The sequence below is a fragment of the Buteo buteo genome, chromosome 4, assembly GCF_964188355.1.
Source record: "Buteo buteo chromosome 4, bButBut1.hap1.1, whole genome shotgun sequence".
Lineage (NCBI taxonomy): Eukaryota > Metazoa > Chordata > Aves > Accipitriformes > Accipitridae > Buteo > Buteo buteo.
In genome coordinates this window covers 45,093,843-45,110,362 of record NC_134174.1, presented here as the reverse complement: position 1 = coordinate 45,110,362, position 16,520 = coordinate 45,093,843, and the positions used below count along the sequence as shown (strand labels likewise).

Below are 16,520 nucleotides of genomic sequence, written 5' to 3'. Positions count from 1 at the left end.
CCTCCTGACTTGAACTTCCCCCCCACTCCCCCAAATGGTCTAATGCAAGTAAAATGCATGCATCCCCATTGCTTTAGTGTGTTAGGCTTCCTTCAGCAAAGGATTAAAGCCAATTCCTATAGAAACAAAAAATGTGGTGGTTTTATTACATATCAGCTCAACACGACTCACACTAGATGCTCATATCACCACAAATGACTAATATATCATTCCTCTCTCATTTATGCTAAATCAGCAACAACATGCTGCACCTTGCATCAGATATTCACCAATACACATTGTCATGGAGTTCTTGGGAATAATGCATGAGAGAAACATATAGGCCTCATTCAAACTTGCCTATTACTATGTAATAGCAATTCCTGCTGCATTTGTCAAATAAAGCAAGATTCTAGCATAGATAGCTCTGAATATCAGCCAAAAGTATGGGAAAGTTACCTTACCTTGAACAGAAAGTAAATTAAGACAAACTGGCAATGTTGGGTTTTTTTCAATGGGCTTAAAGCCATTAATTTTTACACTGGTGTAATCATCAGTTTGTGGAAGAAATACTCTTCCTATTCCCATCTACTGTGTGGACATCTATGGCAACAGTCTCATGGAGCACAGTCACCCTGGACCAGATAAAGCCAGTGAAAAAACAAACATATTTCCTCTCAAATCTCTGTAAGGAATTAATTTCCAAGAAGGTTTTAAGAAACAAGCAAACAAAAAACCCAACCACCAAACAAACCAGGAGTCTCCATATCTGGAAGGAACATAAGAAACAGTCTCACCACGTGGCAGGTGGTCAGCAGCAGACTACAGTTAAAGATACAGCATGCAATGCTTGTTCTAAATCTACATCTGATGTAAAATTATTTATATAGGAAGTGGGAGTGAAAAAGGTACCACAAAGCTGAAAATCTGTTTGGTGTTCAAGTCATGGTATCTGTGCCCTGCACTACTGCAGTGGGCAGAAAATCATAGCTTACTACGAGTAACACAAGGCCAGATGCTCTTAACTCAACCAGTCGCTGGCACAAGTTGTTTGTCAGAACTACGTAGGATGAGAAGATCAGTGGGGCTAAAATTACAAGTTTCCCACATAAGGAGCAATGCATGAAAAGCAGACTGGTCACAATGGTGAGGCCACCTGCCAGACAGTGACCAGCACAGAGACTGCTGCACAGCAGCCAACTGTGCCAATACTGCTCCAATAAGCAAATGGAAGTGGTAAAAGGCTATATACTTCCATAGGATGACTAATGGGAATCAGCACTGTACATGTAGACAGCCAGGGCAAGGAAAGAAATAAGCATGTAGCCACAGAAATCCTACAACAGAAGTGTTAAGGATGTACTACAAACACACACAGACCACCACCTGCTCTCTATCTTGTCCAAACTTAGCACCAGGGGGAAGAGACCTGTACTTTTAAAAGTCTGCATTATTGAGCAAGAGGGTTACTCAAAACACCAGCTTTAAGAAAAAATATATAACTTCCGAGTTTTAAAGCTTATAGAAGTGAGGACTCAAAAACCACACCTGAAGATAGATGCTGTCTGGGGAAAATGGGAAGCTTAAACAACTCTTCGGAGGTCCCTCAGTGCAGGTTGAAAGCATGTAACGCCCCTCATGGACACCACTCAGGTTCATACTGCAGGGCAAGACTGCTCTCTTAGGAGCAAGGAAGTTGCATGCAGAGACTTGAGTGCAGGTCTCCACTGTCATGCAGAAGTAGAAAAGAGGTTCCCAGAGGACAACCCCATTCACCATGTACAGAGAATGCTGTGATCTCTAATCTACCTTCCACTTTATCACAAGTATTCAATTGTATGTATCAGGAACAATATATACTGTGAAGAGTTGAAGAATACTTCAGCTAGAAAAGCAAATCCAGCTTTACCCTTTTCACAGAGGAAGACACCGTGTTCTCAATAAACCAAACACCACAAGCTTTCTATGGAGCTGGAAGTCTTTTAACATAACAGGTCTCCTTGTAACTACGTGACCAGGAAGCTGTGCCTCAAAACCCATGCGCACATCACCTGTCTATTTCTGGAAGATTTTGACCCAAGCTGTAGCATTCCCTGAGACCCTGTTGGAAATCAAGAATCCTGAGAAGAAAACAAGTTTTTTCTAGGTAGCTAACAAAAACTATGTAGATGTGTTGGTATCTGCTGCTTTCCCAGTTGCTTCTCCCCTGCCACATTGGGATTTTGAAGCAAGTATCTGCTGGTTCTCAGTTCACAACATTTGGGATCACCCATTCTTATTCCACTGGGATTTTACTGCAATGTTTTCCGTATTGACAGATGCGACAACTCAAAACACACTTGCTGTATTAGTGTGCATGTGTTCAGTGCATGTCGGTACAAGAGGCAGGCATGTGCAAAGGCACAAGAGCTCACTCTTGCAGGTACATTTCAAAGATAAGTATCCTAGGGCAAGAACTGCAGTTGCACTATAGCATTTTGGTCAAAAAAAAACCCAAACTTGGGTGTCATTAGGGCAGAACATAGCAGAACTGCAGGAATGCAGGTTTTACTAGAGCAGTACCTTAAAATAAACACAACTCCTCTGAAAACACCTCTTCTTCCAGCAGCCTGCTTGTATTGTGAGCCCTCTGGAAACAGAGCCTCATTAAAATGGAAAAGGGCTAAGAGAGCAGGAGAGAACAAGCATGCTGGTCCTGCAGTGTGCCTGTCAACCCCCCAGCATGGGGAGAATGAAGACTGTCCACAGTGTAAAACCAGATGATGAACTATTCCGCCTAACAGCTGTGGAGAAACGTTTGGACTTCCAATGGAAATGCAAGCAAATAAACCAAACCCTACTTTCCCATGTGGAGGACAGTTATCCTTTGGAACAGTTAGGGGAAGACAGTGCTCTAGCCCATGACTGTCTCTACTCCAGTACCAGATGGTAAAGGGCTATTGCCTGCAGCAATATACAGCCTTGGGAATGGCCTATTTGACCTCCAGAACTAAAGGATGACTCTGCATACAAAGAGTGAAATTGAAGTGGGGAAAAAATAATTCCCCTTAGAAGGGAACAGGGGAGTGCCTGGCCCTCAGGGACAGGGACCAAACTCTAACACAAGACTCAGTTTCCATTCTGTACAAACATGAACATCTGGAGGCTCCTCCTTCTCCACCCCTCTTTCCAGCTCAACCTTCAGCATCTGTCCAAGGAGGGAGACAAAGAGACTTCCATGAGGTCTGCTGGGTATCATCAGTCACTGACAATTGCTCTGTGCAATTTCGATACCTGGAAGCATTCTGCACTGAACAGAACAGACTAGTCAGAGGTGTGTGTCACACTTGAGCAAGTCCTTGGTCTTTCTAATCCACAGCACTGACCAGTTCTCCATACTTCAGAGAAAGGGGAAAAAGAAATCTTGCTGGTACAACAGTGCACTTAGCTAGTTGTGTGATGTATAAGGTGCATGTAAGGAATATTAAGATCCCACACTGGGCTCTATAATGATACACTGAGCATAACAATCCCAGCCACAGGACAGGGCTGTGGTTTTACCCTGGAAGGGGAGGGGCACCAGGGAAAATGGCTGTCTTCTGTTCAGATGGTGGGAGAGACAGTGAAATGGGAAAGCAAGAACTTACCTTCACTCCATCTGACTTCTTGTTCAGCAGGCTTTTGGCAGCTGTGGAGAGAAGCAGGAGAAGTAGGTCAGATTTTGGTTTCAAGACTATTCTCTCCCCCCCGCCCCCATCCGGCCCCTTCCCTCAAAACTGCACGAGACTTCAGAAGGACAACCATCCTGCTAATTCCTCTCTAACAGCAAGAGACCTGGAGAACAGGCCAAGTCACTCATCAAATCCATCCCGGTGGCAGAGGGTCACCCATCCTAGCTGTTGTTCACCTCCTTAGGCAAAAATACTCCCACTTTCACCATCTCAGGAAGACCAAATCTGAAATGAGACTTTAGAGCTCCATTTCAATGCTCTACTCACACACTGTGACCCCATCCAGAAGTACCAGCAGTTACAGGGAAAAATGCTAAAGAAATTTGCCACATCTTTGCAACAGGATAAGGGCTTTCCCCTCAAGTGCAGCCATTCACATAACAGACTTTGCTTATAAAGGGGGCACTCATAATGCGGAGGCCTCTTAATTACTACTATTCACAGTTACTCTGGGGAAACATCTGGATAGCTGAAAGGAAGAGACTGGAAAAGTGCAAAAGGCAGCCTCTGATAACTGTTTAAAAAAAAAAAAAGGAAAAGAGAATGAGAAAAGAGACAGGAACTAGGCTGAATTTCTTCACTGAAAGATAAAGGTGCTCTGCTGTGCTCAACTTGAACAACTGGCACTAGCAATGAAAGGGAGAGCATGATAAGCACAGACAGGGAACCCACAACAAATGCCTGGCAGAAGGCACACTTCGGACTGATGAAGGAGCTGCTCCATCGATTACAGGTAACTGGTATGTTGACAATGACTGTCAACAGTAAGACTCCATCTACAACCTCAACAGATATAAAACATAGCTTGCCTACCCATGAAGAACATCTTCAGTTGTTTCAACTTCTGTAAACACACTGACATGCCTCTGCTAAGCAGCTGCTGGGAAGCATACCGGTCTGGGTATTTGACCTGGATTTTAGCTCCAGAAAAGATAAGGCCTAGAGAAAAGGCAAGTCCTAAGACAATGCTCACATGACTGTTGAAATGCTTCGCTCCCAAAGACATGCTGACCAACTCGCACACAGAGTGCTCAGTCTCTCTCTAGAAAGAGCAACATTAGGCAAAAATGCTTTTGCAATATCCAAGCAACTGTTCAAGTTTTGTGTCAAAAGCATTTTCCACCTTGCTTTCCCTACCATATGACCCTACAGATATGGATTAACTAGACAGTATTAGCTGAGCTGGTGCAACGACTAAGGTGTCTCCTCACAACGAGGTGGCACCCCATATAAGTTTATTACAATCTCTGAATTGGTCTTCCTAATTCTACTTCCTAATGCAAGTATAAATCTAGATCAGGATTTTGTCTTCATTCCTGCTCTCGGAAACCATCCAAGAACACTGGAAGAACCTCATGCAGAGGTTTTCTGAATGTGATGTGTCAAAACACAATGCTCTAGTGCGCACACATGAAGGTGGGCAAAGTCATCCAAGCAACTCATCTGTCCTGCAACAGTTTCTTTGCTGAGTGTAGACATACTAAAGCATTGCAAGACTGAATCTAACAGAGAAGTTCTTGCCACCTTCAAGGCATGATGAAGACAGCTTGATTTGACATCGAAGTGAGGAGAACAACGGGGTCAAAAAGGGTCCAGCATTTATACCACACATACATCAAGGCATCTCACACAGCAACTGCTGAAAACAAGAAACTGTTACGGCCTTAGAATACTTCTGAAGGAGTAAAGGATTCTGCAACTTAACAAATATCACAAACGGGACATCCTTGAAGTGAAAAAAAACCCAAAACATCAGAGAAGGGAAACAGCACCACCTTATGTCCTGGGAATGACCCAGACACAAGCTGGGAAGCAACATTTTTTACACTTTCTGCAGTTTCCCCAGAACCTCACATTTGTCTTTGTGGACAAAAGACAGCTAAAATCACATTCTACACCATTAAAGCAAATTCAGCTGAGAGACCCTCTGTGCGGCCCAGCACTATGTAATGCTGACCCAATGCTCCCCAGTGCAGCCTGCCCTTCAGCCCCCTTCCCTGCTTGTACCTCTGCACAGTACACACTCTTCTCCCACAAGCCTGTCAGCATCCCAGCAGTGTAGAAGGAAACTCGGTCTGTGGTGTATTTAGTTCACGCATCATACTGTGGTTTGTAAGGACAACCGGAGAGCCCATGAAATGCATTCACATGCAAAGACGACTGCAGACACCTCAGACAAAAGGGAGGCATGCAGATTTACCCACAGGTCAGCCTGTACATGTTGTGCGACAAATTAATGGCGATGCAAGTGGAATTTCTGCAGCAAGCAACAGACAAGGCTTCCAGTAACAAGAATCATTTTACGAGTCTGGCATCAGCCAGCATGCAACTTCACAAACAGACAACAGGAGGCAGAAAATCCAAGGCAGAGTCTTCACTGTTCAGGAAATGGTCTTGTACCCATGCTCTGCAGTTTTCCAAGCATGAGATACCAGTATTTATTTTCACCATCCTTCCTACTTCTTCTACACATTAAAGGGATTAAATTCCCTCTTCTCAGTGGAATTAAGAGTTCCTCTATAATGAAATAGTACAAAGGCACATGCTGCTAACCCGGTAACTTAAAAGCACAGTTCTGTTCCTGGTTTAACAAGACACCCTCCAGTTAATCTCTGAAAACACAAAAGGCCCCCCCCATATACCCCTCTGTCTTCCCACATTTCTCAGTTTTGACCTCTGTAGGAAACAGCTTGGGCTCTGGACCACGATCCTGGCAGAAACACAAATCCCTAACACTGAACTCATCAGCAATAAACACTAGACACTGGATGTACCAGAGCCAAGAGGGGGCAGTGGAGGAGGGAATTTCCAAGAGGGACTGAAATACCCACTCTAAACACAGCCGTGGATAGTTCCTCCCCACCACCAGCCCCACTCCTCCTCTTCCAGAGAGAGCAGCCCTTCACCCAGCCTGCCCTGGTTTGCCCTGTCCCCAGCTGTCAAATCTCAGTTATGTTTCTCATCTCAGTTAAGCTTCCAGAAAGTATTTTTTAGGATGCAGGGATAACACTGAGGTTGCTTTTATTAAGCCTGACTAACTAATGATGCTAGTCTAACAGACAAGCCAAGTTCTGGCTTCTAAACACAAGCATTTACACCACGAAGAATTTTGGACTTTGCTGAGACTTGATTATTAGAATAAAAATAGTATTATACCAACACAGAACTCCCAATGACATAGAGCTGTGACTTGTCATCCTCATATTCTAATTTCAGCGAAAGTCTGATTAACTAATTCTCAACTTGATGTCACTTCTGGGGCTCACCACAAACCAACTGGCAGTCAGTATATAGCCCCAAAGAGACACCTCTGGCTACCATTACAAATGATGCCCACAAATGCAGTGTAACTTCAAGAACATCTATTTATTAAGGACAAGATAGAGCAAAGACTGACTCTTAACTCTCTGCCATGATGGCTATTTAGGCACAAGTCACTCTAGAAGCAGCTGTTTAAACACAGCAGAGTGATTTCACAGAATAGAGGGGAGTTGTTGTCTTGTGTTCTCTACCCTCACTTTGGCTTCTGTCTCAGCAGTCCCCTTTCTCTTAGATTCTCCAGTGACTTGGTACAGGAATGTGTTGCAATAGCAATTGCACAGGAATGTTATGTGCTAAGTGAGAGACTAATAGAAAGACAACCTATTTGCATGGGATAACTGCCTGGCAGAATTTACAGTGTGGACTCTCTCTTGCTGAATAGTTGGTTTTGGTTTTTTGTTTTTTTTTTTTAATCCTGCTTTGCTATTAACTCCCTCTGCCCCCTAAACAACACCACTGTTCCAGAAACATACCTGAGCAGCAGATAAGCAGCAACATTTAACATTTCCCTCCCTCAATGAAAAGCCTTCCATGAGAGCTTCTATTCCTCAGCAAGACTAAAATTATTCTGTTCAAAGAACTGCTACAGGATAAACAAAGGGTCATGAAAAGCAGTCAGTCACTTCAAAACACTCTTTTTAAAACAAGCAGAGAGAAAAGGGTAAAAGCAGGTGGAAAGGCAGGTAAAAACTCCACCCCATTAGGCAATGCAAGCCTTTATGTGATCTGGACCCATAGGATCTCTAGACATAGCAGACATCTTCCTTCCTATCCAATTCATCTCATCAGGCACAGACAATGCCTAGACTTGTACAAATCACTGTACAAATACTTCCAATGCTTTGGGAAAACCTCAAGGTTAGATAGTGTTTGAAGATGCACACCCATCTCCCAGACATGCCCCAATGGTTTTCAGAGAAAAATTAAGAGGGAGCATTCATTAAAACTAAAGCCTGAAATACACTTCTCAGCACTTTGTGAAGATGGCTGTATCTAGGATGAAACCCAATTTTGTCCATCCTTTCACTCAGTTTACAGCAGGCTTACTTACAGAGCTTTATCTACATAAATGAGTCCAGGCACTCTTAAATACTGCAACTATTAGGAATCTCTGAAAGCCTTGCCAACTTTCTCTTAGTAATAAATTTACATTTACTTCTCAGAAGGTGATTTAGGAGTTTCTTGCATATGATCTAATCAATTGATTTACCTGACTATACTTCTGTATTCCATAAGTGAACGCAGATAAAATCAGCATTTGCCTGGATCATCTGAACATCAAAAGCCTCAAGTGAGCACTCAAATCATCCTGTGTATACCCTGGTGCAACTCTGAATATCCCACAGCAAAGTTTATATTGCAACGTTCTCTCTTGCAGCTGAGTGAATACCTACCAGAGTGTGTACAGAAACTACAAACCCCTTATTGTAACCAGGTCTCAGTTTCCTGAGCTACACTGAAAGGAGTGCGACTGTATCTGCTTTTAACAAATAGCCTACAGCTGACCTGAGACACAATCTTTTAAGAACCACCACAAACAGCTAATATTAAATTGTTGAATATACTGTAACTGGGGAAAGGAGCCAGATCACATTCCTTCATCTTTAGGAACTGATCTGGGGCAAAAGGCACATAGCAAGCAACAGATTACTCACAAAAGAACAGAAACTTTTGGTTTTTTTGCTTTGTAAAAAGTAAGGGTTTTTTGATGGGAAAAAAGAGGAGTACTGCTACAGACTCTAAGCATACCATTTGTCACAAGCTAAAACCACACTCTCAAATGAAGGAACTTCATATTACAAAATGTGTGACAGGAGATAGCAATAAAAACAGGATTAAATAAGTCTTCTCATATTTCCTGCAGATAGTACTATCGCGCCTAATCAATTGATACCAGGGTCACATGAGCCTTCATTTTCTTCCTGGTTCAAAACATCTGTGAAGAAGCTTTTAGAAGATCTCATCCCCAAACAGGAAGAAGCTGCTTTCTTCATAAATCTAGTTCCCTATCTGCTGGGAATGGGGCTTTTAGAGGCCCACAAAACAGTGTCACCCCATTAGAGAAAATAAAAACCTCTTAAAGTCTTTAGGGAAAGAAGCAAGTACTATTTCAGAAATTTTCAAGTGCAGTTAGATGACCTATCATGATAGGAAAAGTCTGAGCTCTACCCAAAGTTCCCACATGGACTTTGTAATTCTTTACTTTCAGTTAGCATGCACTTATTCTTCAATTCCAGCAGATTTATGTATTTCAATTGCAGCAATTAAAAAACCTAAGTAAACTGAAAAATAGTAATAATTTTAAAAAGTCAAGCTCATATTACACACAGTCCTGCAAAGAAAACAAGAGTAGCTGATCCCCCCACTTTCAAAACACATCAAAAATTAGGAATTGCTACTATCCGCTGAGGCTATAAATGCTTTGCATCTAAATTCACAACATTTGTTTCTAGACATTTTTTTAGCTTGTCTCATTACCTGGGATTGCAGCTTATATTCAAAAGCAGAACTCAGTGATACTGAGAACCCTGCACTCACTATGGGTCACCTAGGATTTCCTTTTTTTCAGCTGTTAACTGAAGCAGATCCAGCAGCTTCAGCCCTTGAGACAGAGAAGAATGAACAGAACAAGCCTTTTCCTCCTTGATACTAGCTCAGGGAATAAGTGGATGTATAGGTCACACATCATTAAGGAGAACCCTTCTCTCAAGCATTTCATGTACTCAGAATCTGGGCCACAGGAGATTTTCTTACCCAAGCACTTCTGCAGCTTCATTAGAAGTGACAACATTTGCAGACTAACAATGACTCTGAAACTGCTGTTTAAAAAAAAAAACAAACCCTGACTATTTCAGAATCATCAGTTAGGTGAAATAAAAACTAGCTGTGTAAACAGATCAAAAACTGTTCACACTAGCAGAAAGCCCAAGAAAATGTTAAGTTTCATACAGTCCTGCAGAAGCCATGTTGTTGTGCCATACCTCCTCAAACAGTTATTTCAGAACCATTCTCAGAAAACAATGTATAATTTTTAAGTCCTGTAATAGCACAATCCTGGGACAGGTGAATGGAGAAAATTATTCTGTCCGTTTAAGGCCAAACTATCAGAAATGCAGTAAAGAGAAATTGCTGTAGTCACAAGTAGTCCCGATATATTGGCACAGGTTCACCTGAAAGCAAGAACCAAGGAAAAACCATCCTGAAGTTGCTGAGGGTTGTCCCTTACTTGTAGCTTGATTTCACATCCTTTACTTTTTTTTCAAATCACCATACACCATTTAAAAATGCTGCCTTGATTTCACAAAAGAATGTATGCATGAATGTGCGCTTTGAATGCTGGGATGGGGTCTTCATGCCAATTAGAAGTTTACTGTAACATCACCCAGAATACAAGTATTAGTATCCACCATTAGTACGTGGCCAGATGACATTAATACACTTCCATTTCATTCATCATCACTTATAATCCATATAGCAGACTTTCACTTGAAAGTAACTGTAGGCAGATGCAATAAAAATTTGACTCATGCATTCAATGATTACCCTTTTTAAAAGAGGGAAAAAAATGGCAAAGACGGCAAAGAAAGCAAACAATCCCACAAACCAAAAGCACTTGCAAATGGAGGTTTTCCACGCAAATGGAAGTGAACACAGATAAAACTGCATCACCTAGATGTGCTGAGCCAAGACAATCATCTTCCAAAAAGCACTGATTTGCATGTTGAGATTTGCATTTTCAGTAAGTGCACTATGTAATGCAGTTGGGTGGGAGCCAAGCTACCAGTTATTCAGCTTAAAAGGATGAAAACCACTTCTGAGACTCCAAGAAGGAAAACTGTAATAGCTAGATGCTTCAGACCCATTTTTGATGAGTCAAAGTAATACAATACCCAAATAGCTGTTGTCTCTATTCTCACCAATATTATTACTTGCCGTGTCTCTCCCTCAGGTCTAAAGGAATCACTGCTACCTAATAAGAGTTTTTGACTCCTGGTTTCAGACGTGAAAGCTAACAAATGCCAGGTAGAATTTCCCCAAAATAATCTGATAACAAAGCATATTGAGAGGATTGTTGCAGCTGACTTTATTTCTGTTTAGTACCAGACTACAGTGCCATGTGCTCCTCTCCAAACAAATCACTTCCTATTTCATACTGGTCACCAGCCAAGGCAAAGTGACCACCAGTGCACCATGACGAATTGTGAGCATGTTTCCTCCCTTCCTACTCAACCCCAAAATAGTTAAAATATCCCAACCACTCACACAAAACAAAACCAAGGAAGGGATAGGAACAATGAGAACTTACCTGAAAAATTCCGAGACACAAGCATTGTTGTGAGGATTGCACCCTGTGGGGAAGAGAAAGCAGGGATAACAGACAGTGTCACTTCAGAAAGGGGCTGGGCTGACCCATGGAGAACACAGTGCGTCAGGTGCCAAAGCAGAGGTATCCCAATGCTACCCTGGAAAGTCCTAGTTATATCCAGGATTCCCACATGTGGCTGTTGGACCTGATATGGGACTGCTCGGAGTCGTGCCCTTCTAGAGCGGCAGCTAGAGGCCAGGCTGGATAGCCTAGGAAATCTAAAATGGCACTAAGTTATGCTTAGACACAATTGATTCCTAGCTTTCAAGCAGCAGACAGCTGCTTCATGCACAGGCCAGAGGCTTTGCCCTAGCTACAGGCAACTGATACACTATTAACTGGGAGGCAGACAGTGATTAGAACTAAGAGCCCCAGGATTTAAGTAGTCGCTCTATTTCAACTCTATTGCAGAACATAGAAGGGGTGATTATGTAGCAGAAGAGGCACAGGAAACTTACAGCTTTGGAGAAAGAAACTACCTAGCTCCTCAATACACTACTTCAGTACCCTGTACTGGAGGCCCACATAAAGTACTTCACTAATGTTAGTGAGCTAATCATAAAAAAAAAAATACTGTTGCTAGGAAGGCATTAACCTCAAATTCAGAGGATTAAAAACAAACTTAAGGCAAACTAGAACATACCTTTAGCTTCCTTCTAGCATTGAACTTTCTCAAGCATTCCACAGTCTCCTGCCTGTGCATCATCGAAGCAACAGTGGATCGTTGCTGAAAAACAGGAACAGCAAAAGATCAAGAACATACCCTAACTAATTCAGTCTGGGGAGTTTGCTCCACTTGCACACAACCATGACATGCAAGCTGACATGGCCAAGTCTCTCACCACTGCATGGCTGCAAAACACTGTAATGAGTTCATAACTAAGGAACTTCCCAATACAGTAAGACATATTAAGTGAAGGTTGGCTGTTACAGGACTGTGCCCAAGAAACTCTATGACTGAGGTACAGGTGAGAATCAAGGCTCCCTGTCTCGCAGGCACACAAATGGACCAAGACAGTAAGAAGACAAAGTCAAATGGACAAGCATACCCACAGGGGACTGAATTAAAGGCACTACAGAAAAGATCTACGTTGCATTAGTTATGTCTCTAAGGGGAAATTCCAAGCAGTAAGTGAATACTAGTGAGGTGTAGCCTTCCTGGACATGGCAACTCCCTGAATGTAAGTGTTTGACTAGCAGAGGCCTCGGCATCTTTGCATCAGTTTTGCAGAAACAGATTTTCAGTGTGTAAGAGGAAAGATCATATAGCTTTATCATACCAATGCAAAAACCTGAGCATAACCTCTAGCCAGTGATGCACACCTGTCACCCACAGTAGACTGGGATCCCATCAGCTGCAAAATGAGAACTTCCCAGAAGTGTTGCCAGTCATTAAGCATATGAGGAAACCAGAAACTGATGCTGCCAGGCATTTAGAGTGCATAAGGAAACCAGAGGCTAATGCCAAAGTAGCTGTTGCTCTTGCATAGAGCCACAAGCCTGAATTCCCTTTACAAGGTCAGCGTGTGAATTACTAACTTGGCAGATCAGCATGTGCAAACCCGCCATTACCCTTCTCCCGCTTGGAAAAAAAATCTGCAATACCCAAAAGAACTGTAAACCATGTTCATACTCAGCTAGTTTCATGTGAAGTCTCTGCTTTGATCCTGTCATCAAAGCTAGTGACCTGCTGCAGTACACACAGCAGTATGGAGGGAGGATATAGCTAAACTGTTCTCTAACAACTTTGGCAGTCACTGTTCATCCAGCCTCCTTAGGAGTGACAGTAATGTCCAATTGTTCAATGTGGGCTTACAAGAGTCAGGACACGTACTTCAGAAGTTCAGTGATGCTAAGAAACTCAGTGTCTCAGATAAACTTTTAAGATTTCCTACCACATTTACTTCAGAGGAGCAATACCTCTCCAGAAAGAAAACATGTTGCACACATAGAGACTGCAGAGCAAATGGAAACAACTGACTCAACAGGAGGCAGTTTGGGTGAGAGGCTGAAATAGCTGTGAAGTGAAATTGAACTCCCCATAACTCAGAGAAGGAAAGCCTCTCTTGAACCGTTCTACATTATGTTGCCACAGGGAGTGAGCTATCGTAATACATACAGCTTTGGTTACAGGCATTTGGACAAAAGTTAAATATACAGGAACTGCTGTTGATTACAAGTATGCAATGAGGAAAAAAAAAAAAAAAAAAAAAAAGAGATGCAAAGTCTCAGCTAGTGTGAAGTTTTGACTTCCAAGGAACTCGCATCACTTCACAGCAGACACTACACTCCTGTTACACAGATGTTCACATAAGTTTAAATTGCTAAACTGTTGTTTTGTGGCACAAGGAATAAAACACCACAGCTTCTCAAGAACAAAGGAGCAAAGGAAAACACTAGATACATACTAGAAGGCAGAAGCATGCTATGGTATTAGCACCACCATTAGGTGGAACTATTCCATCCTGCAGAGATAAAAGTGCACCATTGCTGCCCACCCCTACGTCCACTCCCAGCTGCATTCTGGGATTTCCTTGCCAACTTTGCAGAAGATGAAAAATGCTTATGTGTGGGGTCTGGCAAGGCAGAGACTACATACACAGAACAGCAAAAGATTTTTGGCTGATTTCAAGTTTACAGGCAGTTAAGCTGCAGCACTGCAGAAATGTTCCAACATTGCAAAGATGCAATGCAATAAACTGAAGTAGAGATGAAGAACAAAACAATCCTAAAATACTTTGTCTGATGCCAAACTCCATCTGACATTTTAGGATGATATGGATTGGAAGAGGAGATGTGGGGAAAACCAGAAAGTGGGCATTCACAAAACTTCTAAAAGCATAAGGGATTTATTTTCTTTTTCCTACAGTGGCAATAAAAGCACCACAGCATGACAAAGTCGGATTGTTGAAAGCCAACCTCGAAAAAAAAAAAAAATCACAATTTGAAATATTTAAAATATTCTGAGTTCCCTGCAGCTAAGTCTTCTTGATGTGTCAGTTCAGGGTAAACCACAAATCAAACTGTAATAGAGGAAAACACTTACACAGACCCATGGATGTTTGAGAGCCTGGTCAGCTGTGATGCGCTTTGCTGGGTTTATCGTCAGCATCTGGTTGATCAAATTCTTTGCTTCTGGAGTCACAGTGTCCCACTCAGGTGATGGGAACTGAAAGAGGAAGAAGGAACGGATGATGAACTGAAAATGCCTTCTACTAGCAAAAGAGATTCTCCCTCCTACAAAGCTGAATTCCAGCTTTTGCCCTTTTGATACAAGGGTCAACATATTCACAAAATCATCAATTTTTGTGAAAACCCACACTGAAGTAAAATCCTACAGAATCCAGCAAATCAATGGTACCAGATAGCAGGACACATCTGTACCATTCACCAGACACAGGCAGGAAGATTAACAGTTTAAAAGCCTTTTAGGAATCACTCAGACCTTTGAATTTCTTTCACACTCAGCAGTCAAAAAAGTAAAGTCACAGATCTTTTTAACTGAGTTCTGACATGAAAAACACAAGCACTACCTTTTTTACCCCACCTTGCTCTTTCTCCAGCATTCTAAGAAGCTATAACAGCATATGCAAAATCACAAACACTTAACTACAGCAAAACCTCATGAAAGCAAAAACCACTAACAGAGAACATCCCATCATGTATACCTTCCCCACCCTAAAGCACAATATCCCGGAACAACACCAGTCACTTAGGTGTAGCAACCCACCAGCAAGTTGTTAGCAAAGCATCTACCATACCAAAAATCATTACATGGAGAGCAAGAGAGATGTAATAGTGGGTGGGGATACAGAAGCATGGAAACAAAGACAAGAATCTCAAGTATTTCATCTGCTGATCATACATGAGGGGTAACTGCTCTTTCCTATAATTCTAGTAATGATAAAGATGAGATATTTATGCCATCCTCCAGATGCTTGCATGTGGTATAGATGACAGCATGCTGAGATTAAATGCAGTATGTCTCTCTCCCCTATGAATCTACTGTACAAGTACAGGTGAACTTGAGAACACAAAGATAAATGTGCTGTTGGGATAAAGTCCCCTGTCTTTAAGGGGTGGGGAAAGATTGATCTATCCTGAGAACATTTCCTTACAGTACTACATTATTTAGAAAGATTATCCCATCTCTTTTCTCTTGCATTTTGTGCTTTGCTCAGTTGGGTCATAAAAATACATCCACCATATCTGATTTGCATATAATTTTATTTCTGCATTCTCAGGCATCAGAAAGGCATTATACAATTTGTTCTGCAAATGTTGCAAGACACTACTCAAAAATTATGATACTGAGCTTTCTAGCCAGGACACTTTCCCCCCACCTGAACTCTGAAGCATTCATGGTAACACTGCGCAAAACTCCTACCCAACAGCACAAAGTCCAATTCACCGTTGTCACTTCCTCTATGGTCAAGAGAGAACAACAGACCAGTCCAGTGCATACAGGCCCCTTGATGCTTGGGTAAGGACAGTAGGGGCAGGTACACCAGTAAAACTTGAGCTGTTTTCTACCAGGCAAAACAGGAGAGGAATCTAGTAGAATTTGTTCATTATAGGTAAGAATTCAAAACCAACAGGTAGATAGGAGGCATCAGGCACTTCACTCCTCATGACTTACAGAAAGAGTTAGATATTTAACCCCTGAAGTGCTTTGAAAATCCTCATCGATACAATTAGTGCAAAACCACTTCAAATAAGAACAAGCAACACAGGAACAAGAGAGGCAGGAAGGCAAGAGAAGAACACAAGTCCATTTAAGGTATCAAGTACAAAGACATCACTTTGCTTTCACTCAGGAAGCCACTGAGCCAGGACACGGGGTTAGGCAGACCTTTGTTCTCACCAGTACAGCTGCTCTCATGGTCTCAGGCACAGAAGCTGTGAGGTAACTGGGGTCCAGCAGAACCCTTGCTTTTTTTTTTGTTGGGTTTTTTTTTTTGCCTTTTTTGTAATACAAACCAGAAGACAGCCTACAAAATTATCTCCCCAACTTCCTCGTGATATTCATGCCCACAGGCTTTGAGCTAGGATTTCCAGGAGTTCCTTCTTCCCTCCCGAGCCTCTCCTTACATGGAAGAATTTATGTCCAACATTCAAGCTGTGGTACGCAAACCACATTCCAC

At 42.2% G+C, this 16,520-nt stretch overlaps 1 protein-coding gene across 35 annotated transcripts in view; it reads right to left on the bottom strand.

Moving 5' to 3' along the window:
- CAMK2G (calcium/calmodulin dependent protein kinase II gamma) overlaps positions 1–16,520 on the bottom strand; it is a 118,045-nt gene that overhangs the window by 23,112 nt on the left and 78,413 nt on the right. For all 35 annotated transcript variants that reach the window (XR_012650103.1, XR_012650104.1, XR_012650107.1 and 32 more), the window contains 4 exons: positions 14,423–14,545; positions 12,020–12,103; positions 11,317–11,359; positions 3,606–3,646 (listed from right to left, as the gene is read on the bottom strand). Coding sequence is in view for 26 of the 35 variants with exons in the window: in XM_075025750.1 (XP_074881851.1) it covers positions 3,606–3,646; positions 11,317–11,359; positions 12,020–12,103; positions 14,423–14,545 (291 nt within the window). In the remaining 9 variants the exon portion in view is untranslated. The remainder of the gene's footprint in view (positions 1–3,605; positions 3,647–11,316; positions 11,360–12,019; positions 12,104–14,422; positions 14,546–16,520) is intronic.